Here is a 22865-nt window from a genome sequence, read left to right as displayed (position 1 = left end):
GTCCGCTGTTGCCCAGTGCTGGACTCCACTCCTTGTCCTAAGTTGCTGGTAACGGCTAAAGACGATTTTTGTTTAAATACAATTCGAACATTCGTTGCGGAACGAGCTCATTCATGAAGCCACACTCCTTTACTCAGTTGATTGAGAATCTAAATTCGAGATTTCCGCATAGTCTTTTCTGCTCTGCTTTCAGGTCCTACGAAAGGATTGAGCAGGCTATCTTTCGCAGGGCCAACCGATTTTACCCCTCCCTTGGGCACTGGAAGCTAGTGTGTTGTGTAGTATCGGCCATAGGCATTAACGAGATTCGCAAAACGCAAAGACTCGCATGCTGTGTTGGCCATCCAAAGAGACCAATCAATATGACGCGCAATGATATAGATTATGGTCAGGTCGGACAAGGGTATGTTGAACTGGACATAAAATGAATCTTTCCCTTATGTGGCTGTGATGCTGATATTTTCATTCATTAGAAACATGTTGCCATCAACCCTGGGAAATGGCATGCAAATGAACAATCTTGGCTTTAGGAAAGTATCAGAGGACGGGAATATGGCAGCCAGAAATGGGGGAAGCACCACGCTAGAGCCATATGGGCTCAGGGCCTGGACTACAGAGAGCCAGCCCAATCCATCGATGGCTGCTACGTCCAAGTCGATAAATGAAAGTCATTATTCGCTTCCCTACACTCTCCATTCGGATAAAGTACCAGCTTGGAGCATACACGGGATCCAAATGCCAGCACATTACTTTATGGGCCCTGAGTTTGGAACGCCAAATGGGCTCTTGGAAATCACCGCTATAGACGATCGTATGTGTGGCCTAGCTATTTGGTTCCTTATTTACTTCTAACATTTATTCAGGTTTCGATGACCAGAATTTAGTAGAGGGGCTGTCTACTTTTTCAGGGCTTGATCACGATTTAGTTTTGTTCCCGAGCGAGCTTTCCCATGGCCAAAAGGCCACGGTCGGGAGTGGTAAAAGGTTTAACCTGCTTCCAGATCACCAGTCACTTACACTCGATACAAACATCGTTACTCGCCCTCTATCCGATTCATATTTCTCCCGGTCAAACAACACAGGATCTTTCGACTTTGTCGATCTTTCTGCATTTTCCGAAGTCCCATCGTTCGCCTCTGCTACTAGTTCTGACTACACTCCCAGAAGTTCATTCAACCTCTCTTCTACGCCGCTTTCCCCTGTGCCATCCCCAAGACATTCACAGACAGACCTCGTTCGTGGAGGAAATCGGGTAGGAACATCGCAATCCCCTCGTGCAAGCGTTCAAGCATCTCCACATAGTTTTGACGGCGTCCGTAAACGGTGGTCAACAGGCTCCTATGGACCACGTCCTAATCGTGCTACCTCTCCATTCTTAACACAAACTCATTCCAGCAGATCTCGTCTTCCATCTCCTTTAATGAGGCAAAAACGCAGTATTCCTTCGACCAATTCCACACGACAACATGCAGGGAGAATCCCAGTACACTTTCTACATAACAACGTTCTACTACCTTCGAATTTTGAAGCGAACGTCCGTTTCAGAAATGCTGATCCACTAGCATCTCAAGGTCTGTTCAGAACCCTACAGAGTGATACCGAGTCTCACCATCATTACTTTGACCACTATTCCGAGTTTCCTGGTCCACCGGACCTACTAGGACCGCTGAAGGAAGAACGAGAACTTCCACCTCCGGAGGATATGATGCCAAGTGATCCGAGTATGACCCCACATGAACAAGAGCTTCGATTCGAGAACGACTTATATACACCAAAGTGGGTTCGAGGGCACGGGAATAAGCGTGAGGGTTGGTGTGGGATTTGCAAACCCGGCCGTTGGCTTGTGCTCAAGAACTCTGCCTTTTGGTATGACAAAAGTTTTTCGCACGGAATCAGTGCGCCAACAGGCAAAGCGTTTGCGACCCCAAAAGAAATGAGGCGAACAGACGGAAATACAAATATTTGGGAAGGTCTCTGTGGGAACTGTGACGAGTGGATAGCTTTGGTCAGCAGCAAAAAGAAGGGTACCACCTGGTTCAGACATGCATACAAGGCACGTGCTGGATTCTAACTCCCATGTTAAAGCCCAACCGTTCCCCCGGAAGAATGTTATTACTAACCGCGTTGATCACCAGTGCCATAACCACCCAAAGAATGAAACCCTCAAGCGCCGTAGAGAGAACACTCCCAGGAGCTGTAATCCTCCAACTGCGACTTCCCGAACAACAATGCGGAAACTAGAGTCTCCAACTTCAGCAGGGCCTTCTGCAACACCGCCACTTCCGGGGGGTGGGATAATTCCGGAACCAAAGAGTCTTTCGCCATTACATACAGTAGCAACGGCGATTTGACGGGCTTCGTTTCCTTTCCCATTTCTTTCCCCCCCTTTTTTCGGTTTACACCACTATTTATGACTACGACATCTCACGACCATCTCTGGCTCCTTATCAATTCTACCTTCTAGCCGTTTTGCGTTTTTTCCCTTTTGCGCGCTGTACCATTTCCTTACTTCTATTTATTCCGCATTTCCTAAAATCATATTCGTTTAACCCAGGAGATATTTCATGTCTGGATGGGATGATATGCGACTTCGCCCTGATTCCCAATCGCCGAACGGTCACCCCTTGGTTTTTTGGTGTGATTACCCAAGGCCATGTCATTTTCTTGGCCGAACTATATGATATATTTTGACATGAGACTTAGTTACTTTGAGTTACTTCACAGCAAGGCCTAAGAGAGCAGCTCGTCGAAAAGAGGGTGGGATAAGGTTTGAGTCTTCCCGGTAAGACATCTACGCATGGATTTAGGATGCGGATGAAACGGGCTAGCAATTTTCCTATCATACTTTTTTTTATTTATTCACTTATATATGGTGTGTTTTTATCGATGTTTGTCTGGGCGGTCGAATCATATCTGCTTTGTTCGTGTAGCAGAGGGGCAATTGGTCTACGAATCTCAAAGGGTTAAGCAGGGTATTAAAAGGGCACACTTCTTATGATAATGAAGAATATCAAATGAGAAAAACCGTTTCAAGTCCTCATTCATATTTATTACCTTATACAAAAGTCAGAAGTCGGAAATTGCGTTAACTAACGATTTTTTGCTTCACGCCGTGGGGGAGCGCTAAATAAGCAATGTTAACCCCCAAGGGCTTCAACGATTGGGTTGTTTATACCACCTGGAAGTGCGTGGAGCTTCATTCGCTGGGGAGCTCGAGTCCAATGGGCATTCAATTCGATTTATTTCTTTTTCCCACTTCCCCTCTCTGTTGCTGGTTATCTCCCGGGAATCAAATCAGGTGAAGGTTGCCCAGGTGGAAAAAAAGGCATTTCATCACTTCATCTTGGGGATCCCTTTTCTTGCCGACTTAATTAACGCTTTCGTTGAATTTGAAGAGGAGGAGAGAAAAGATATTTATTTCTCTCCGAGAGCCCTTGTTCCCACCTCCCGCAATTTCTGCACCAACTTCTGCGTTCTTGACTGGTTTTATTCTGTTTTTATATCGATTCTGCCTCTCAACCTAAGCTGTTCTCTGTGTCCGACTCTATTCTGTTCCACGATCCCTCCTCGGACGAGCCCTGTGTTTGTTGTCTTGAGCTCCTTAGCTGGCTTGTTAGGGTGGTCTTGTTTTGGTTAAATATTCCCGTGGCTGGGGAAATTCTGTTGCTGTTGATGTGGATGTGAACAAGTGTTTAGCTCAACACGATCAACTTCCATCGGCTTCTAAAGAAATAAATACTAGGGCTGGGGAGGGATTGATGCTGCGACCTCCCGCAGTCCGTCCTGTCTGTCCGTCAGCCAGCAATTATTTAGTTTTATTTGATCGTTGCTGTTGTTGTTGACCTGTCATCCTCAACATTTTTTTTTATTATCTCCCTTTCTGCTGTCTTCAATCCAGTCAAGTTTTTCGACTGTTTGGCGCTGTAATAATTATTGTATTTAGGTGGTTGTTTCGCTGGGCTTCTTTTGCTTTCCTTTTTTTTCCTTTTTTCCTTTTTTCCTTTTTTTTTTTGACCTTGCTCCCGCATCCCTAGTCGTCTTTTTATTTTTAGTTGGGTCTGACCTCGCTCGCACCGGACTCATGGTTCTCACAAAACTTTTCTCCTCCTCCAAAAAATCCCCCGACAAGAAAAAGCACCACAAGCCTTCCGCCAGCAACGGGTCAGACCTATCCGACCTTCAGCTCCACGATTCTCAACATCCGCCCGCTTTGGTCCGTGCTGCCTCCTCCGACCGACACACCGATTCTTCCTTGGACGTTGCCTCCAAAAACCACCAGTCCTCACAACAGCTCTCCACATTCAGCACCGCCAACAACTACAGTAACCATAGCAAAAACAAGTCATCCTCCTCCCATCGCCTTGGCTCCTCCCGCCAATCCCCCTCTAAGTCCTCTTCCAAACCGCAGCGGGACCCGAAACACAAAAGCCGCCGGGTTGCCTCGACGCCCTCGGATAGCCCTACCAAGCATAAATCTAAGAGTTCGTCCTCCCGCTTCGCCTACGATCGGGACTCCCACCCATTGAATCTGCCCCCGGACGAGCTCCGTCGTCTATCCGCCATGGCAGCTGGGAGAGACGATAGTCGCAGCTCCATGGATGTTGAGCAACCGGATGCGGTGACCTCCCCTGCTGCGACCAACGCCGCCCCCTCCCCTTCCGCCTTCTCTACCCCCACTCGGCAGGACTCCCCTGCCTCATCTGCGGGCATGCAGTCAAATGGTGTCCATTCCGATACGGCGGAGCGAAGCCCCACCCCTCCCCCGCATAATGTCACGTCAAGTGCGCCACAACCTGCACCCCCCGCTGTTGATGCGGAGGCGTGCAAGTTAGCCGGGAATAAGTTTTTCAAGGCTGGTGATTATCAGAAAGCCATCCAGGAGTATACGAAGGGTAAGCTTATTTCTTGCTGTTTATTTATTTTATTTTTTTTGCTTTTTTAATGGTGCTGTGGGTGAGATGAAAAATGCCTTGGCTTGAGCGAAATGGGGGAATTATAAAAGGGTCTCTAAGAGGTGTTCAGCATAGAAGCAATTTGAGAGTGGTGATACGGTGAACCATAGGGAGCGGCTGCGGGTATGTTTATGTGTTAATGTCTATTTTTTTGAATCTAGCGGTCGAGGCCCAACCGTCGTCATCAACGTATCTTTCAAACCGAGCGGCTGCCTACATATCCGCACATCTCTACCATGAAGCCCTGGAAGATGCTAAACTGGCTGATGAGTTGGAACCTGGCAACCAGAAAATCATGCACAGATTAGCAAGAATTTACACTAGTCTTGGTCGTCCCACAGAGGCATTATCCATCTATTCACAGATCCAACCACCAGTTACCGCGAAGGATAAAGGCCCTGCGGAGACAATGTTACATCATGTCACCCAGGCAGAAGGTTCTCTACGGGATGATAGAGGAGGCTCTATGACGTTATATTGCCTGGATCAGGCCGTAAAGGGGCTAGGATTTGGCGTGACTCAACCGCGCAAATGGAGACTGATGCGAGTGGAAGCGTATCTAAAGATGGGAAATGTTAATTCATTGGGTGATGCTCAAAATATCGTCATGTCCATGTTACGAGATAACAATCAGGATCCGGATGCGTTATTACTCCGAGGCCGACTATTTTACGCCCAAGGAGAGAACGAGCAGGCAATCAAACACTTTAAACTCGCTCTGAGCCTAGATCCGGACTCCACACAGGCGATCCGATATCTCCGCATGGTGCAGAAACTCCTCCGAATGAAAGATGAAGGAAACGCAGCTTTCAAGTCGAGAAAATACCAAGAAGCTATCGATCTGTACACTAAGGCCCTGGAAGTTGACCCCAAAAATAAGGATATCAACTCCAAACTGCTCCAGAACCGTGCCCAGGCCTATCTTAACCTTAGCATCTACGACAAAGCAATTGAAGACTGCACAAGTGCGCTCAAACTTGATCCTGCATACGTAAAGGCGCAACGGGTGCGGGCAAAGGCGTACGGAGCCGCGGGCAACTGGGAGGAAGCATCGCGTGAATTCAAAAAGATTGCGGAGGCTAATCCCAACGAAAAGGGTATTCAGGAAGAAGTTCGAAATGCAGAGTTTGAGCTTAAGAAGAGCCAGCGGAAAGATTACTATAAGATTCTTGGCGTCGATAAGAACGCGACGGAGCAGGAGATTAAGAAAGCGTATAGGAAGATGGCGATTCAACATCATCCGGATAAGAACCTTGATGGCGATAAGGGAGATACACAGTTTAAGGAGATTGGAGAGGCGTATGAAATTTTGAGTGATCCTCAGTATGAAACCCCCAAGTTCCCCCCACAAAACACCTGTTTTTCTTTTCATTTTTCATTTCTTTTTCTTCACCCTCGTCGGGCCCACGACACCCGGGGGCCCCATCCCCATCCTCATAAACTAATCATTCCTTTTTTCACCCCACAGGAAACGTGCCAGCTATGACAATGGTGATGACCTCTTAGACCCTACGGACATATTCGCGCGTGGTGGCGGTGCCTCCTTCGCGCACATGGGTGGCATGGGCGGTATGGGAGGTATGGGAGGCATGGGTGGAATGGGAGGTATGGGCGGCGGGCAGAATATCCATATCGACCCCAACATCCTATTTAATATGATGAACGGGGGCGGTTTTGCGCGGGGTGGCGGCCAAAATCCATTCGAGAGCTCCTACCACCAACACGGATGGTAAATGATATGAGCTCCGTCGTCGTTCGTCGGGTATTATTAACATGAAGAAATAATGAAGAAAGTTAGTCTAAGAAAAAAAAAAAAAATAGAAAAACCCACCCCGCAAAACCAAAACCTCATACCTTACCACACCTCAGTCCTTATAATAGGGGGGAAGCAAAACCAAACCGGATATAAATGCAACGACACTCGCATATAGAACTCATACATGGCAAAACATCACATTTAAGGAAAACAGGCGCGCAGATGAGAGGGAGAGAGAAGGTAAACAATCTTTATTCAGTCATACATATTTACGATTCCCACTTTGTTACTTTTTTTATTTTTATTTTTATTTTTTTTGGGTTTCCCTACTCTCCTGTTTTTCGCCTCTCTTTCCCTCTCTTTTTTGAATTGATGTCTACCAAATTCATTATTATCTTTTTTAACATTATTGTTTATTCTCCAGGTCACCTACTACTGCACTTTTTGCCCTATTTTCATATTCCAATGTCTTTTTTTCATTTTTTTCATTTTGGGTTTCAATTTTCATCATCATCATCATCACCATCATCATCATCATCATCATCATCCATGGATCATCTTACATAGTTGGATATGGAATGGCTAGTGTTACGGTCTCTGACCTTGTGGAGTAGATATAGATGATGAACAGCGGCCACACACAACTTTGAAGAAAACAAACATCTATACTCCGCTGAATATAAACGATACAAAATCATGCGAACAGCGGCTTTACTTTACTTTGCCATCTTCCATTTTTTCCCCTTTTCCTTAATATGCTTCGTAGGGATTATTATTATTAATATTATTTTACTCACCTGCGGCGGTCGTAAAGCCGATTTACTTTTTCTTTTTTTTTTCGTTTCGTGTGAATCCTATTCGCTTTGAGAAGTAGGCGGTTGTTTTCTCACTTTCCGTGTTCATATGATGATTGTTTTATTTTATGATTTTATGATTTATTTATTTTTGGTTCAGCTTGATTCCCCACTCCCTTTTTCTTCTTTTCATGCTGGATCTTGCTGTTATTCTTTTTGTGGTGGAGGAGGTGGAAAGTTGATTTCATTGTATTTCTGTTTATTTTTGTCTTCAGGTTGTTTAAACACAGCTATCGATCCTATTGCTTTTCTTTTGGCGGGTTGCTTGTCATGATTTTGCATTGCATGGTTTCAGATCAGCATGAATCAAAAACGAGGAGGAAACGATCATGAGGGAATTCAAAAACACCTCGCTCAAACAATGAAGCCAAACCACCGTACTCGATTGAATGTTTCTTCTGTCTGAAGGGAGACCAACCACATGCTATTTCCCATTTTCGGGGGGAGACTTTTATTTATCTATCCTAAGTGACTTCGGCTTTTTCATCACCATCACACACCTAATTATTCCACCACAAAAAGTTTGGAAGTCGAAGGGAAACGAGGAAAATGAGAGGAAAATCTGACGATATCCAAAATCGAAAAGACTGAATGAATATTTGAACACATAGAGTAAATCCAAACTGAAATGGAAAGAAAAATGTGATCGGCTTGATCTTAGCTGCCAACAGTGGTGCATATACTATTCTCACTAGATTACTTTATCCCATCACATCCCACCGGCGTGGGCAGATTAGCTCTCCATGTTCAGTCAATCCTTTCAGAATCTCCCCGCCCTTCCAACCCAATACTTTCTCAAGTTCACTCATTCACCCCGCCTATCCCCCCGAGCGAAAAAGTCCACTGTACCGCCGTTACTTGTGATGGTAACGTTCATAATGCCAGACGCGCCCCACCACGGAGCGTCCCACTCGTCCTCGGGTTCCGGATATCTCACACCGTCAGCGACCGTCTGATTGCCAGAGCGAACCAGCAAGCCCTCACCGCCAAGATGGACATGACCCTTTCCGGAACTAGCTCCATGGACGCGCCCAGACCAGGATGGTGGGTAAACAACGGCCAAAGAGCCGGAGCCCCGCGCGATGTGGTGTGCGGTGATGGATCTGGGGATATGCTTGCCCTTTTGCGGCTGGCCTGCTTTCTTGGTAGACTGTTCTGGAGGTGTGGGGAAGAAGGGCTCGGAAAGCGAGAGGTGAGTGCTTCCTGTCTCAGTGGAGGTTATGATGGAAATGTTGGCGCGATGTGCGGGAACCACATCGTCACGGCCATCGCCCGGAGGGTTCCAGGGATCACGGGGATCGCGAGGGGGCTCTTCGTCTTCATCGGGCAGGAAGACAAGGGGAATGAGGTTAGCGCTGATGGAGCCGGAGACAGTGGAGAGCTTGAGTAGATTTGAGAAAGCGATTTGGCCCGAGATGCTACCAGAGGAAGTATGGATTTCTACTTCGTAGGAACGAGGGGTGAGGAATGCGTGCAGGTTGTTGTTTTTATTGTCGTTGCTGCGTACACTTGGTTTGTCCGAGTAATAAAGGCTTTGGAGTTGTGTGAAGCTGGCAGCATCGTTAAGGGCAGGTTGTACACCAGGCAACCTGAATGCAACAGAAATGCTTCCTGACTCGGTCTTGATGGACACACGTGCTGGCTTTTCTGGTTGTTCTGGGTGTGCAGGCTGAGGGTCGATGACGACAGCAATGCTACCAGTGACGGTGGTTAAGTTGAGGCTGTCATAGAGCGGAAATTTGCCGACAATGGAGTTGGTAGTTGTATTGACAGAGATGTCCCGTTTCTCAGAAGGTCCATGGTCATGCCAGCTATTTACAGATACCTGGTTGTTGTTCTGCTTGGAGTGTGCACACTGCTAGAGATATCTGTTAATACCCACTAGGTACGACAGAAACATTGAGGGTAGAAAGTAGCGCAATAATGATGGGGACTTTGACAAAAGAAAGGAGGAGAATGACTAAATATTGAAGTGACGATTAATGAAACATTCCTCACATACCTTCTTAAATCCGTGAAAAGTGCCCTTGTAGAAGAAGCCAACCAGCCCAGCAAACAAGACAACTTTGAAGAGTGCAAGCGAGATTCTAGTCCAGATAGACCGAGAGCTGTCTCTAAAGCCGGCCCATCCTCCTTTCATGAAACCACAGCGCCTTTTGTGGGCGGGAGATGCTTGTGCATCTTCCAAAGCGGCAATATTATATTCAGCAACTAAGATATCCTTCTCGTTTGCCGAAGGGTCGTCCCGATACCTTGGTTGGTCTGAGTAAGTGCTCGTCATGTTTGAAATTCCCCTGCCCGGACCTTATTTGGAGGGGATAGATGTTGAAAATGCTGTAGTGCTGAATAGACTGATAGAAAACACGTCTTGTTTCCACCAGGAGAGAGGGATGGGAAGAAGGAGGGACAAGCTTCCGGTACAACCTCTGGACAGGGCGAAGGAGCGCCGTATATAAGGGCCTATCTGAAATAAGCAGCTAAGCCAAGTCTGCAACCGGTCAGATAAGACAAATAATTCAGTCAGTAAAGGACAGGGGGCTTTGCCCGTTTTAAAAAGAAAAGAGCAAGAGGCCGGGAATGGCAATGCTCCGCCCAAGCGGCAGCTGCAGCAGGTTGTTCAGCAGATATCGCACACGCCATTGCCGTGTCCACTGTCCAATTGCTTGCAAGCGAAGCAAGTACAAAACACAGCACAAGCAGTTCAAAAGCACAAGGGCAGCAAAAAGGAAAAACAAGTATTCCCAAACTTCAGCCCAGTTAGAGACCGCAAATCATGTCGTACATCAGTTCTTGTGAAGACTGATCCTGGCAGTGTGGGGCAAATCAGAAAGAAGTCTCAAAAATCAGTTCCGCAGACCAGATCAAAACATCACAGCATCCGGGACATCCAACACGGGGGACGGACCCTCTCCCGCGACCAGCTCCCCTCCTCGAGACAAATGCCCTCAAGGTTGAGCTTCGTAAACCCTAAATAGCAGACACGATGAACTTGAGTGCGTGGATAGACATGGTTGATCCAGGCAGCCACGTTCTGCTCGGATGGACCTCTCCGCGTCATGACCCAATGCTCTTTTCTTAGTCTTAGAGCGGGCATGTCTCGCTGAGCAGGGTTTGATTCTTCTTTTGAAAAGCTCGGGTCTGCGAAGAGAGACTGCAGCAGGTTAATTGCCAGAAGCTGTGTATCGATTCATGTGTTCAGCGGTTGGATGCTAAGTTCCAATCGTACTCGATCACAGTCTTCGAAGATGAGCTGGTTTGTGTTCATTTTTGGGTTTTTGTGGCTGAAATGCTGCAGAAAAACCCGGGCTTTGCGTCCTGGCGCCGCTAGCCGAATGAGAGTGCCGACTTGGCTATCATTCATCGAAATAATTAATACATTCGCAGGGTTACGCAGCAGGATCGAATCATCCACAGCGGTTTCGTGATGGTGGAATAATTGGACATAGATGGTTGCTATATAACCCAGCGGGAGCAGCCAACTTATGCTTTCCAGGCAGATGGCAAGATGAGCCATCAGCGGCCAAAAATTATATATATATAACATAGATGGTATTAAGAAGATGTCCAAAAACTATTACACACCAGAATATCCAGACCAAATTGGCCAACAGTTAGCACATGCGTGCACGCATAACCTGCAGCCGTAAATGTACGTGAAAAAAAAAGGGGTATTCTCAAAGACAAAGACAAAACGGAGAACGAAAAGGTGACCGTCAAGCCAACTCGCACAACATGGGAAGAGCTGTCGCAGCAGCACGGGAACCTCCAAAGGAAATTCCCGCCAGAAAGCAAAGAGATGACTGAGCGAATGAATGATATATGCCTCTATCTAAACTCCATCGCTAAAAATGACCTGGAAAGATGCGTATTTCGGATATCCTTGACGGAGGGCTGAAACAAGAAAGAAAAATGATTGAAAATACACAGGAATTAGAAACAAGAATCGAACAAGCTACCGTCTACTAGTACTCAACCGATGATGGTCAGCACCGCTTGTTCCGATGGCTAAAGTCTTCATGGTGTTCTTTCATACCTTATCCCTTACCTGGAGAACAATTCAATCTCCATCTCCATCAACTTGCGACATACCCCAGGCTCTCAAGAACAGCGTTGGTTTCGTTGGCAGGCAAGCCGCACACACCCAGTGCCCTAACTTGACTCCCTTTCTTCAACCGCTGCAGCCCGACGGCTACTTTCCAAGCCTCGGCCTCTTGCAAGACAAAGACATATTTCTTGCCTTCCTGGTCTCTGATGCTTGCACGAACGACGTGGAAGCCACGCAACTCCGCGCTCTGCAGAATGTCTCCATTATCAATGATACTGCCATTACTATTGCCACTGCGAGACCCTAGTCCGGAAGACGCAGCTCCTAGCCGGCACTGATTTTTGCAGAACCTGTGCAGGTTTGCCAAATACGCATCAGATTCCTCACTGCTGGGAACCTTGTGCGCATATGACGTGCTGAGCCGGAAAGGATTGGTCTTCACCTGGCTTGGGCGGATGGAAGAAGGGTTCGCACCGAGCTGGGGGCACCATACCTCAACAAGCTTCATTGTCCATGCTTTGACGTCCCATTCGCGTTGGGCTACACCTCTAATGTCATCATCTACAAACATTCCTTCCGTAGTGATGCGTAGTATCAAACCATCGGTTACATGCCCCTTCCCCGACACCAGCTGTGCAACGGGTGTCCTCATAAAAGTGTTGTTGAATACATACACGCCATATATAATGATCTTATCGGGATCCTTTGTGGAATACGGTCCGCGTCGAGAGGGTGGTGGAGTTGTTCGTGCAGTCGATTGGGACGGTGCATACGATGATTCAGAGAATACGGAGGGTGCAGACGGCTGTTTCCTGGGTCGATCATAGGGACGAAATGAATACGCATCATCCTCAAGTTCTGTTTTCGCAGATGGAAAAGGAGGTTTTTTCTGCGGGGAAGGCGTTCTTGGGGGGTTGTTGACAGATGGCGCTTGCTTAACCGACTCTGCACGTTTCTCTGCGGCCAGTTTTTCCGCCGCTAATTTTTCTGCTGCCGACTTCTCCGCCATTAATTTCGCTTCTGCGAGCTTCTCCGCTGCAAGTTTTTCCGCAGCTGCCTTGTCTGCAGCTCTCTTTGCGGCCACGGCTTCACGAGCAGCGGCGAACCGAGCAGCAGCTTCCGCCCTAGCTTTCTCTTTAGCGGCTTTGTCTGCAGCCTCCTTTTCCTCGGCCTCTTTAGCAAGTCGCTCCTTTTCTCTCTTTTCCTTCCTCTCACGGAATTCTCGTTCTCGCGCCTCCTTCTCCCGTTGTCTTTGTTTTTCCTTTTCTTCCTCCTCTCTCTTCTTCCGGAACTCCTCCATCTTCCTTCTTATGTCTTCTTTTCGTTTTGTTTCCTCCCTCGCCTTTTCCCAGTCTGTGTCTTTCGGCTTGGGAGTGTCATTTTCAGATGGCTTGGGTGGCGTAGTTGGTGGTGGGTCTGGAGGAGATTGAGGCGGCGGGGCCGACCCGCCATCCCCAGAGGTTCCTTCTCCTTGTGTATAACGATGGCCTCCAGGATACTGGCTACCAGGGAATGGGCCGCCATTGTATTGTCCACCTGGGCTCGGACCATTTCCATAACCTCCTGAGTACTGCCCATTGAAATTTTGATAGTGAGGGCCTTCCCCGGAGTTATGATTGGGGCCTGATGAGGGAGGCGGTTCGTGCTGCGGGCCTCCGTGACCCGTTCCTCCACCAGTGGGCGGCGGTCGAGGAGCACCACGCGGCGGAGGCGGGGGCGGCGTGCTGCTGGAACCTGTTTGTGACCTTCCCCAAGCCCAGCTAGCAACTCCAACCACTATAACAACCAAAAAGACACCCGAACCACCACTTTGAGCAACTGATGAAACCCACGTTTTCAGAATTGGCACCACCCATACGTATGCTCCTACTCCAACCAGAGTAGCCGCCACTCCCGCCAGAAAGCTGTTCCTATGACATTGAAGGGAAGGTAGGTATATGAAACCAGAACCTGACGAATGAGGCGGAACGATGAAAATATCATAGGGTCCTTCTGGAAGGTCTGTCGATTTGCGATACCCGCCGTTTGCATTGGGGGGTGGTCTACCTCCTGGAGGAGTACCGTGAGGTGGAGGAGGGGGGGGGGCCCCGTCCATTATTAGAGAGAAAACAGTAAATTCAAGTGGCGAAATGCATGCAAATGTCGTAAAATATTGTGTGTGTATGGATATGCGTATTTGAAGGTTCGACGATAACTGAGGCTTTCTGTTTCCTGGCTATTATGCCACCACCAATCCTTCCTATTGTCGTAGAAGGATCCGTACCAGTCGATATCTAAAGGCAATGAAGAATGTCTTCATGATCAGCCACACAATGGGGTGGGGTGGCACTTGGGCCCCAATCCCAATCCCGATGTTGTGCCTCTCGATGGGGGTGGTTCTTCCTGGAAGATCGTAGAAAGATCCCAACTATTCTAATTGGCTGTGTTAAGCGGTGGGAGGACGGTGATTTTTAAGTAAGGAGAGTTATGGAGTCCGAGTTGACGTTGTTTTGGTATGAGGACTGAAAATCGGGACGGGTTGCTCTTCAGTCTTGAGTCAGTAACCCGCAATCAAAATTATGAGCGTCACCCGAAGACCCTCAAGCATTCACCAAACCCAACATACGCTATCAAACAGGGCGCGAGAGAGGGGAAAGAAAAATAGAGAGAGAGACACGGAATATGACGGCAATGAAAACCAAAAACAAAATGTAAAAGTTCACCAACCTATATTATTGTCAGATTTCAGAACAGACCACGTCTCGAAGCAATCCAGACGGGTCGGCACCAGGATTCAGGCAGAAGGCCCTGTCGAGGTATGACAGAAAGGCAGAACAATCGATAACTGACTTACTCGGGACGATGAAAGAAGTCACGAAAAAACGTCGACGGAGTTATTCTGACATATGAATAGATAACTAATGGGAGGGTTTCTTAACAATTGTTCGAGTCCTTTCCAAACTCTGACTGTCCGAAGGTTTCCAAGGTCCGATTTAGCATGGCGGATGGAGCCGTCGTCTTTCCGCGGGACCCTTGCAAGGTCACCGGGGAAACTTGCTGGCGCTTGGGCAGCCGAACACTCGAGTCTTGGAAAAAAGCAAAATAACTTTATGGACAGAGTTTGGCGTCCCTTTGCTCAGGGCAAAATCTGGATGTTTTCTTCAATTTCCTCTTCAGAATGCACTTCTTATTCGTGGCCCCTGGTTGCACGCCTGAATTATTTCTGTACTGGCGCTTCACCAGAACACATGAATGTCCATTCATCCATTCAGGCAGAAACTCGATGATTTATTTGTTTACGCTTTTCTCTCCAGAAGCCTCCGTCCTCCCCGCACGTTGTTACATGCGCCCAATCATTACGCGAGGTGTCGAGTCATGGCGCATTGGCTTTTCCTTCGATTTGTCGGTGAACAGGAGACCAAGACTCGAGAGCAGAGCTTTTCTCCACACCGATTGGTCAGCTCTTCTGTAAATGGAGCTTGCAGTGTGTTTTTATTGGACTTGTACGATGATTTCTTGTCCGCCTCGCGGATGGATGTGCGCCCAAGATGTTCCTCAATCCTCATGGATAGTACGGGCAATGCATTGCTTTTGCCTTTATTCACCCTTACAAATCATGTTTCTTCCAAGCAAAGAGAATCCTCAACAATCTCTCAAAGGGTCAGCTTTTGGCTGATGACAAGGCAGTTGTTGATTTATTTTTTTTTCGGTTGTTTATGTTTTTCTTGTTACGGCCAAGTGTGACTTGGCATTTTCTCGTGACCCGGATCCTTGATGCTGATTGGCTATATTTGCAGAAACGCCAAGACGGCCAAGATTGCCAAACACGTCAAACACATCGCGCTTTCATGTTAGCGTGGGGAAAAGGGACCGATGCATGCTCGTCGTCAACTTGTCGACTGACTGTATGCAGTCGTTGCTTCTTGTTGCAATTCTCATCAAGTTCACGAGTCGTCAAGGCGGAGTGATGGCATCATCAATTCTGTCGATCCTACCGAGTGCGTTTTCCCCTTCTCATTGGACCATGGCAGGGGGTCACGTCATCCTGCATGAGCTGGATATTTCGGCGAGAGGCAAGTGAAGTGCAAGAGCTTCACGCGCAGCCCGCCAGCCTTCCCAGGAGTGAAATCTCCTGGTGGTTCTCCTGGTGGTCCACCAGTTTTTCCAGATTCCAGTGTTCACGCTTGGTTGGCGGAGCTTCTTGGTCTGCAAAAGTTGACAGATTAGTGTTAACCCCGTTCAACTGGTTTCACATTGGATAAGGCATTGAGAACCCTAACTATGGATGGCCATTCCATAGTTCGTACCATGTCATATTCTAGCGGTATCTGTATTCAGTTACCTGCGCCTTATTTTTTGCTCAGAAACACCTGATCAAAAGGATGCAGCCACTGAAAGAGTTGGTCCACGTGATTTGTCTTCTGACCCTAAATTCAAGAGGAGCTCAGAGCCAATCACTTCTCCGCAAATCTACCTGGCCCAATTTCGAGGTCACAACTATTGAGGACCTAGCGGAAGCGGTTGGAACCAAGTGGTCATCCGTTGATCACCATCGGTTTTACTCAACTCTCCAACTACCATGTTGCTGAACTGCCTTCTGAGAGATACCCTCGAATAACGACTAGTCAACGCTACCACAACACTTTCCGCACAACAATGGCACTGACAGCCGGGCCGGACCCAGACCCAGACCCAGATCCAGACCCATCAGTCCGTACAAGCACTGTCCGCAAGCTAGATTTCGTCCTCCTCCCGTTCCTATCTCTCCTATTCCTTGTAAACTCCCTCGACCGCTCCAACATCGGGAATGCCGAAACTGCGCATTTTACTCGTGATGCTGGTCTGCAGCCTGAAGATCTGAATGCGGCGGTTGCATGGTTTTTTGTCTTCTTTGTTGCTTTACAGCCGGTTGGGGCTGCGGCAGGGAGAAAATTCGGAATGAGCAGATGGGTGCCGAGTGTTATGACACTTTGGGGAGTTTGCACCTTGTTGCATATATGGGTCCGGCGCAGATGGCAGCTTATTATGTTGAGGGTTATACTTGGAGTTTTGGAGGGTGAGGGCCCCGAGATCTCTTTAAATCCGTTGACTTTATTTTTACAAAATTGTTGATTTTCGATGCTACTTTTAGCTGGCTTCTACCCAACTGCGGTATCGTACCTTTCGCTATTTTATACCCGTTTTGAGTTTGGGCGTCGACTTGGGCTCTTCTATGGGTCGTACGGAGTAGCAGGTGCGCTTGGAGGAGTAATTGCATTTTTTGTTTTCTCTCATTTCCCTCCAAGTGAGGACCCCATCGACGAAAGGATCACTCCATCCGACCAAAGAACATTACGGCCATGGCAAATTCTCTTCTTGGTTGAAGGGTGTTTAACTATCGTAATTGCAATAATGGGATTTTTCTGGCTACCACGAAGTGCGGGGACGGCATGGTTTTTGAGCGAAGAAGAGCAAGCGTACGCAGAAAGGCGTATCCTTATTGATCGAGCCCAGGCTGATTGTCAGAGACAAGAAGCCTTCAATTCCACAACATTATCAGATGAATTTGCGGAAGAAGAAACCCTGACTCGCGCCGATGATGAACAACGGCGTCGGCTCTTGCCGGATGATATTGGCACTAAAAAACATCCCCAGAACTTTTCGTCAGATGCGGGTCTATCCAAATCGGAATTACTGTCCACAGCTCTCTTTCTGCCGCTAATGCTTCCTATTCTCCTCCTCAACATTGCTTCTGCCGTCCCTAACACTGGCTTCTCCGTTTTCCTTCCACTGGTTCTATCTTCCCTTCATCTTTCATCCCCCACCATCAGCAACCTTCTTACTGCTCCTCCATTCCTCCTAGCGTCTGTATTCCTCTATATATTCGGCCATTGGAGTGATAAGTCTCGGAAACGCATCGTTCCAATATTAGCAAGCCTCGTGGTGATAGCTCTCGGCCTTGTTCTTACCGTCGTTTTTTCATCATCACCCTCTTCCTCTACATCACTTTCCCCAACAAGGGCTGTGGCTATATATTTTTCCCTCTGCATTCTACTGAGCGGAAGTTACATCCCAAGCCCACTAACTGTAACATGGCTGGCAAGCAATATCCCGAACCCTGGAAAACGAACCATTATTCTGGGGATAAATGGATATGGGAACCTGGCGGGAGTCTTGGCATCTATTATACTCTCTCCGAACTTCCAGAAAGATTCCTATCACATTCCCTTCCTCATTACATTGGGCTTGGTGCTGGTCAGTTTCATTGGATATGTGGTGCTCTGGATCGTGATCCGTGCGATCAATAATGCTAGGGCCGCAGCGACGCCGCCAGCTACATCCTTAGATATAGAGATCGATTATTCAGGCTCTGGCCGCAGCTTTGGTGTAGGTGGGGCTGAGAAAATTCCCGCCTTTGCTGTTGTAGGAGGGACATGGTGGGATTCGCACGTGAGGTACTGGATTGGAAGAAGGGTGTTGGGAATGGATGAAGATGACGCCCGTGTTCGACGGGGAGATGAGATGCTTACTTTTCAATATGGTATCTGATATCCCTCTCTCTCTCTTTTTTTTTTTTTTTTTTTTTTTTTTCGGGCATCTTGGGAGTATGTGAGTATGTCACTGGGATGTTTTTTGGGGGATACTACGCTGCTCTGGCATGATGTTATAACAAACCCGTTAAAGGATTTTGAATGTGTTTTTGCACCTGGCCACTTCAGGATTTCACAACTTTTATATCTGATAACAAATGAACCGGAATGAATCGTATTCGCCGCAGGGGCATCCATATTATACCGGGAAGTGGCTCAACTTGACAGCGGTCCCCAACGATACTATATTAGGCGCTCCTACTTTTTTGAGGAAGGTAGGTCGTCAATCTAGCATCCTTAGCTTCATTTGACACTAGTCTGTGATTTCCGCATACGACCAAATCCCCGTTGGAGGCTGTGGAATATCAAATTAGGGCCATGTCGCTTAGGCAGTAGAATTCATGACGCAGCAGAATCACCTCCAGGTCGTGGTGCTCCGTCAAGTCCCCTGTTGGTGCCAGTGTCACTGCCAGTGTGCCAGCATCAGGCAACAACCTCACTCTCGTATCTGGACCATGTGCTCCAATTCTGTCTGTCAGTAGAGTTATCAAACCATCCGAAATCCGCTGTCTCTGACAGCTGCAAGCCTGGTTATTTTTAGTCCATTTGGGTTTGTTGGCCTCGGGGCCCGGCGAAATATTCCGCCGTGGGGTCACCTTTCTCTGATTGGCTGAACTGTTGAGCATTGATGATGACCACCATCGATCACCGGTTGGTTTGAGATCATGAGCTGCATCATTTTCTCAAGTCACCCACTGTTGTCCCAGGGAGCTCCGGGACTCATCTTCCTTTGTGCCCTCTGCTCCTTTTGATTATTTCGTTTTTAATGTAGTTCTCCTATTCTTTGCGCTGCTTTTGGCCCTCGCTGTCCTTTCATGGGGGCTTCCTCACTCGTACCTTAACCCTCCACTCCACCGCCCGGTTTTTGTGGACCTTCCCTATTGTCCAATCCTACGATCTGGAACCCTTCTTCCCTAAACCCCCGTTTCATTGTGGCTCTGGATAAGCCAATTGACCATTTACCATGGCACTTGCTGTACCGCCAGCTGGGACCTTCGCCCCAGGGACGAAGGTTCAAGTCGGAAACCACCGTGTTGTGATCGAAAAATACCTTTCTGAAGGGGGATTCGCTCACGTCTACGTTGTCCGCCTTCCGCATCCGATCGATGGCGCTGAGACCGCTGTGCTAAAAAGAGTTGCCGTGCCAGACAAGTTCGCTTTGGCAAATATGCGGACCGAAGTCGAAACCATGAAGAAGTTGAAGGGACATCGGCATATTGTCACATACTTTGACTCCCACGCATCCCAGTTAAAGGGCGGCGGGTATGAGGTTTTCCTTCTCATGGAGTTCTGCGCTGGAGGCGGCTTGATCGACTTTATGAACACTCGTTTGCAGAATCGCTTGACGGAGCCTGAGATCTTGAAGATTTTCACCGATGTTGCCGAGGGCACAGCCTGTATGCACTACCTCAAACCCCCTTTGCTCCATCGGGATCTCAAGGTCGAAAACGTCTTGATAGCGCTACATGGGAATTCGTTTAGCTACAAATTATGTGACTTTGGGTCTGCAGCGCCGCCACGCCCAGCTGCTGCTACTGCTGCGGAGGGAAGGCTGATCGAGGATGATGTCCAGCGCCACACCACTCTACAATATCGCAGTCCGGAAATGATCGATGTTTATCGCAAACAGCCAATCGATGAGAAGAGCGATATATGGGCGCTGGGCGTCCTTCTGTACAAGCTCTGTTATTACACTACTCCCTTCGAGGAAGCTGGGCAGATGGCAATCCTGAATGCCAAATTTAAGTACCCTGCGTACCCGCCTTTCTCTGATAGATTAAAATTGCTCATTGGTATGATATATCTAATACAATGGAAACTTGTATTACTCTTTTTTTTTGAACGCTGTTATTCTAACGACGACTACCATTTTTTGAAATAGCGTCTATGCTGCGAGAGGACCCGCGAAAACGACCGAATATATATCAAGTATTGCAGGAAGCGTGTCGTATGCGCGGCAAAGAGGTACCCATTACAGACGTACGTGATATATATTGAATTGACTTCTGTTTAAATCCCGCCAATGTGACTACGGCGTTCTAACTCGATCCAGATTTACTCCGGGCGTTCACATTCTGAGTCAAGACGCTACCAAAAACTTCCACCATCTCCCAACGAAACACCAAAGATAGGGGCCGTATTCTCCCCGCCCATTCAGGAGACGCAGATTATTCCTGACATAGCTCCTATGAGGCGAGGGAGACCGACCAAACCTACCTCACATCACAACTCAACCAAACCCAGTCCGTCGCCATTAAGAGTCGCTTCAAGTGACCCATTTGCTGCCCTTGATGGAGGCAAAGTGCCTAACGGAGACGAGCTCTCCTCCAGGTTTCCAACCTTGGACGAATTTTCTCTCTTCCATGACCAAGGGTCCAAATTTGAGTTTGAGCCGACGGTGCCAGAAGCCAAGCCACCCACGGAAGACCTTTCAAAACGAATAACCAATGCTCTCGCGGATGAGGCCTTTGCCAAAGCCAATCCAACTCCTGTTTCCCAGAAAAACCCGGCAATAGGATCACAGTCCAAACCTCTCGGCGAAAATAAACCATTAGAAGAGAAGATTTTGATACCATCTCCGGATTTACGCGCTGAGCTTACACGACAACAAACTACTACCCTACATCAACCTATTCCTCAAAAGCCAGTCATGGTGTCCACTGGCACCATGACAACTCCTTCCCCCCGCCTGCGTCCATTAGATAGCCCGCCTTTTTCTCAACGATCCAAATCCAGGCTTCCTAATTCCCTTGAAAAGCGACATTCCGCCCAACAATTCGAGAGCGAGAATGAAAAAACCCCCAGCGGTCGTGACGTTTATATATCTCGTGGGGCATTCTTCAAGCGTGAATCGAAACAGAACGCTTCGTTCGAAGATCTACCGAGGTCACCGGTCTCGTCTAGACCATCATTAGAGGGATCCCGACCATCCGCTCTTGATACAAGTGATCCAACCGCTCGTTCTAAATCGGCAAACTCGAAGTCCCGACCTGCCAGTTCTTTCATTGGATCTAGATCGGAGCGTTTTCGGGATTTTGATAGTTCGAGAGACTCCCTCGATTCTAGCTTCCCTCGCGGTGGATACGATGGGAGTGACGTCTTACATCACCCACGGTTGGAAACCGATCGTGACCATGAGCGAGCCAATATATCGTCAGACATTGATTTCTTACGAGCCAAAGAAGTAGAGGAATCAAACCGAAAACGGGAGAAACGTGTCAGTAGCGGGTCAAAACATATGAAACGTTCGAGTTTGACGTCTATATCTCTATCTGGGACTAAGAATCTACTCGCCGGGCGGTTTGGCGATGCGTTCCGTCGTTTTGAGAATAATGCAGCACAGGAACGGACAAGCCGAAGTCCTTCCCCTGACAATGTGAATGCACGCCTCACTCCAATAACAGGTTCAGAAGTTACTGAGATGAGCGATGATGGCTGTGAAGTCAATGATGGCGATATCTCACCAGAGATGCGCCGTGAGTTAGAGCGACGACGTTTATCACTGGAAGAGAGGCGAGTGGCAAATGCTGCTGCTGAGTATCGCCAGCGGTTAGCGGAACGTGGAGAAGATGGGGCCCGTGGTGGAGGAAGGATTGAAGGAGTAAGAGCGGCATCGATTCAAAGCAAGGTCCAGTCACTCCTCAAAGAAAACGATAGACACCCAACGGTCAAGACCGCTTCTGGCTATGGACGATACACTGATACAGAAGCTGCTTTGCAGGCGAAGCAGTTTGAGCAACCCTCTATACCACCACGGGCCGTACCATTCAACGTCCCCCGAAAACCTGTCTCGATACAACAACAGGCCACCGAACAGGCTCCTCGACCGCAGCCAAAGGACCCGCGCTCCGCGGGTCCGCTTACAATGCCCATACGATCCCAACAGCCGACGCCATCTGAGCAATTCGTATCACGCGCCTCCACCACCGCTGCGGATCAAAAACCCCCAGCACCTCCCAAACCACAAAACCTGCGTACCGGTAACCGTACCGAAAACGTTGTTAAGGAACACAACCCCCCCATAGAAACGGCCAAGAAAACAAGCCAAAATGACGATTGGGAAGCGAATTTCAGTAAACGATACCCAAGCTTATCTGGGTTAGAGCTGGTGGAGACGGAGATAGACATACCTACCCCTCGTGTCCACGCTATGAGGACGAAGGAGGTGTAAATGAAGGAAAAGGTGTACGGAATGGAATTTCCTTTCCTTTCATTTTCATTTTCACTTCATTTTCCTTTCTTTTTATTTTTAATTGAGCTGTATTCCTCGTTTTATTTCTTCCCTAAAGAACTCCATCTATTCTCTTTCCATATTCTATATTCTCGTGTCATCGCAGCTCTAGTAGTTAAGATACCAATGAAGAATCCAGTCAACAACGCCCAACTCTTTTACTTACCCCACCTTATTGTTACGTTTACAGTAGTGTTTTTTAATTGTTGTGATTTTACGATGAGAGGAACGAAGGCCGGCCATAGATAGTACGTCTAAACCCTCCCATGTGTTAATATCTGGTACCTTCCCCATCCCCATCTTCATTTCCATATCTACTTCCCATTCTAAATTTTCTATATATGATGGAGGTGGAATGTTGGTTTATTGTAACTATCCAGCGGGCGCAGTTCCTTCTCTAGGCGTGTAGGCCTCTGATG

General features: G+C 47.9%; 7 protein-coding genes across 7 annotated transcripts; 5 read left to right on the top strand and 2 right to left on the bottom strand.

Moving 5' to 3' along the window:
• Positions 1-362: 362 nt before the first annotated feature.
• Positions 363-2351, top strand: HCBG_06918 (uncharacterized protein; the record flags this gene model as incomplete). Its single annotated transcript, XM_045433967.1, has 4 exons — positions 363-403; positions 474-811; positions 864-2024; positions 2086-2351. 4 exons carry the CDS (start codon positions 363-365, stop codon positions 2349-2351), a joined length of 1806 nt encoding a protein of 601 aa, XP_045285448.1.
• Positions 2352-4081: 1730 nt separating this feature from the next.
• On the top strand, positions 4082-6685 carry HCBG_06917 (DnaJ domain-containing protein; the record flags this gene model as incomplete). Its single annotated transcript, XM_045433966.1, has 3 exons — positions 4082-4892; positions 5114-6275; positions 6421-6685. 3 exons carry the CDS (start codon positions 4082-4084, stop codon positions 6683-6685), a joined length of 2238 nt encoding a protein of 745 aa, XP_045285447.1.
• Positions 6686-7980: 1295 nt separating this feature from the next.
• HCBG_06916 (uncharacterized protein) lies at positions 7981-9843 on the bottom strand (the record flags this gene model as incomplete). Its single annotated transcript, XM_045433965.1, has 2 exons — positions 7981-9420; positions 9565-9843. 2 exons carry the CDS (start codon positions 9841-9843, stop codon positions 8368-8370), a joined length of 1332 nt encoding a protein of 443 aa, XP_045285446.1.
• An 872-nt stretch (positions 9844-10715) lies between these two features.
• On the bottom strand, positions 10716-13638 carry HCBG_06915 (uncharacterized protein; the record flags this gene model as incomplete). The annotated part of the gene is made up of 4 exons (XM_045433964.1): positions 10716-11015; positions 11145-11197; positions 11652-13425; positions 13563-13638. The coding sequence occupies 4 exons, from the start codon at positions 13636-13638 to the stop codon at positions 10750-10752; spliced, it is 2169 nt and encodes a 722-aa protein (XP_045285445.1).
• Positions 13639-14165: 527 nt separating this feature from the next.
• HCBG_06914 (uncharacterized protein) lies at positions 14166-14692 on the top strand (the record flags this gene model as incomplete). Its single annotated transcript, XM_045433963.1, has 2 exons — positions 14166-14402; positions 14564-14692. 2 exons carry the CDS (start codon positions 14166-14168, stop codon positions 14690-14692), a joined length of 366 nt encoding a protein of 121 aa, XP_045285444.1.
• A 1184-nt stretch (positions 14693-15876) lies between these two features.
• HCBG_06913 (high-affinity nicotinic acid transporter) lies at positions 15877-18114 on the top strand (the record flags this gene model as incomplete). The annotated part of the gene is made up of 2 exons (XM_045433962.1): positions 15877-16642; positions 16718-18114. The coding sequence occupies 2 exons, from the start codon at positions 16243-16245 to the stop codon at positions 18112-18114; spliced, it is 1797 nt and encodes a 598-aa protein (XP_045285443.1).
• A 1065-nt stretch (positions 18115-19179) lies between these two features.
• On the top strand, positions 19180-22613 carry HCBG_06912 (protein kinase; the record flags this gene model as incomplete). Its single annotated transcript, XM_045433961.1, has 3 exons — positions 19180-20008; positions 20098-20195; positions 20269-22613. 3 exons carry the CDS (start codon positions 19180-19182, stop codon positions 22384-22386), a joined length of 3045 nt encoding a protein of 1014 aa, XP_045285442.1.
• Between the last annotated feature and the right edge of the window lie 252 nt (positions 22614-22865).

The sequence above is a fragment of the Histoplasma capsulatum genome (assembly GCF_000150115.1).
Source record: "Histoplasma capsulatum G186AR genomic scaffold supercont2.10, whole genome shotgun sequence".
Taxonomy (NCBI): domain Eukaryota; kingdom Fungi; phylum Ascomycota; class Eurotiomycetes; order Onygenales; family Ajellomycetaceae; genus Histoplasma; species Histoplasma capsulatum.
The sequence above is the reverse complement of the archived record's forward strand: the minus strand, read 5'-3'. Positions and strand labels throughout refer to the sequence as shown.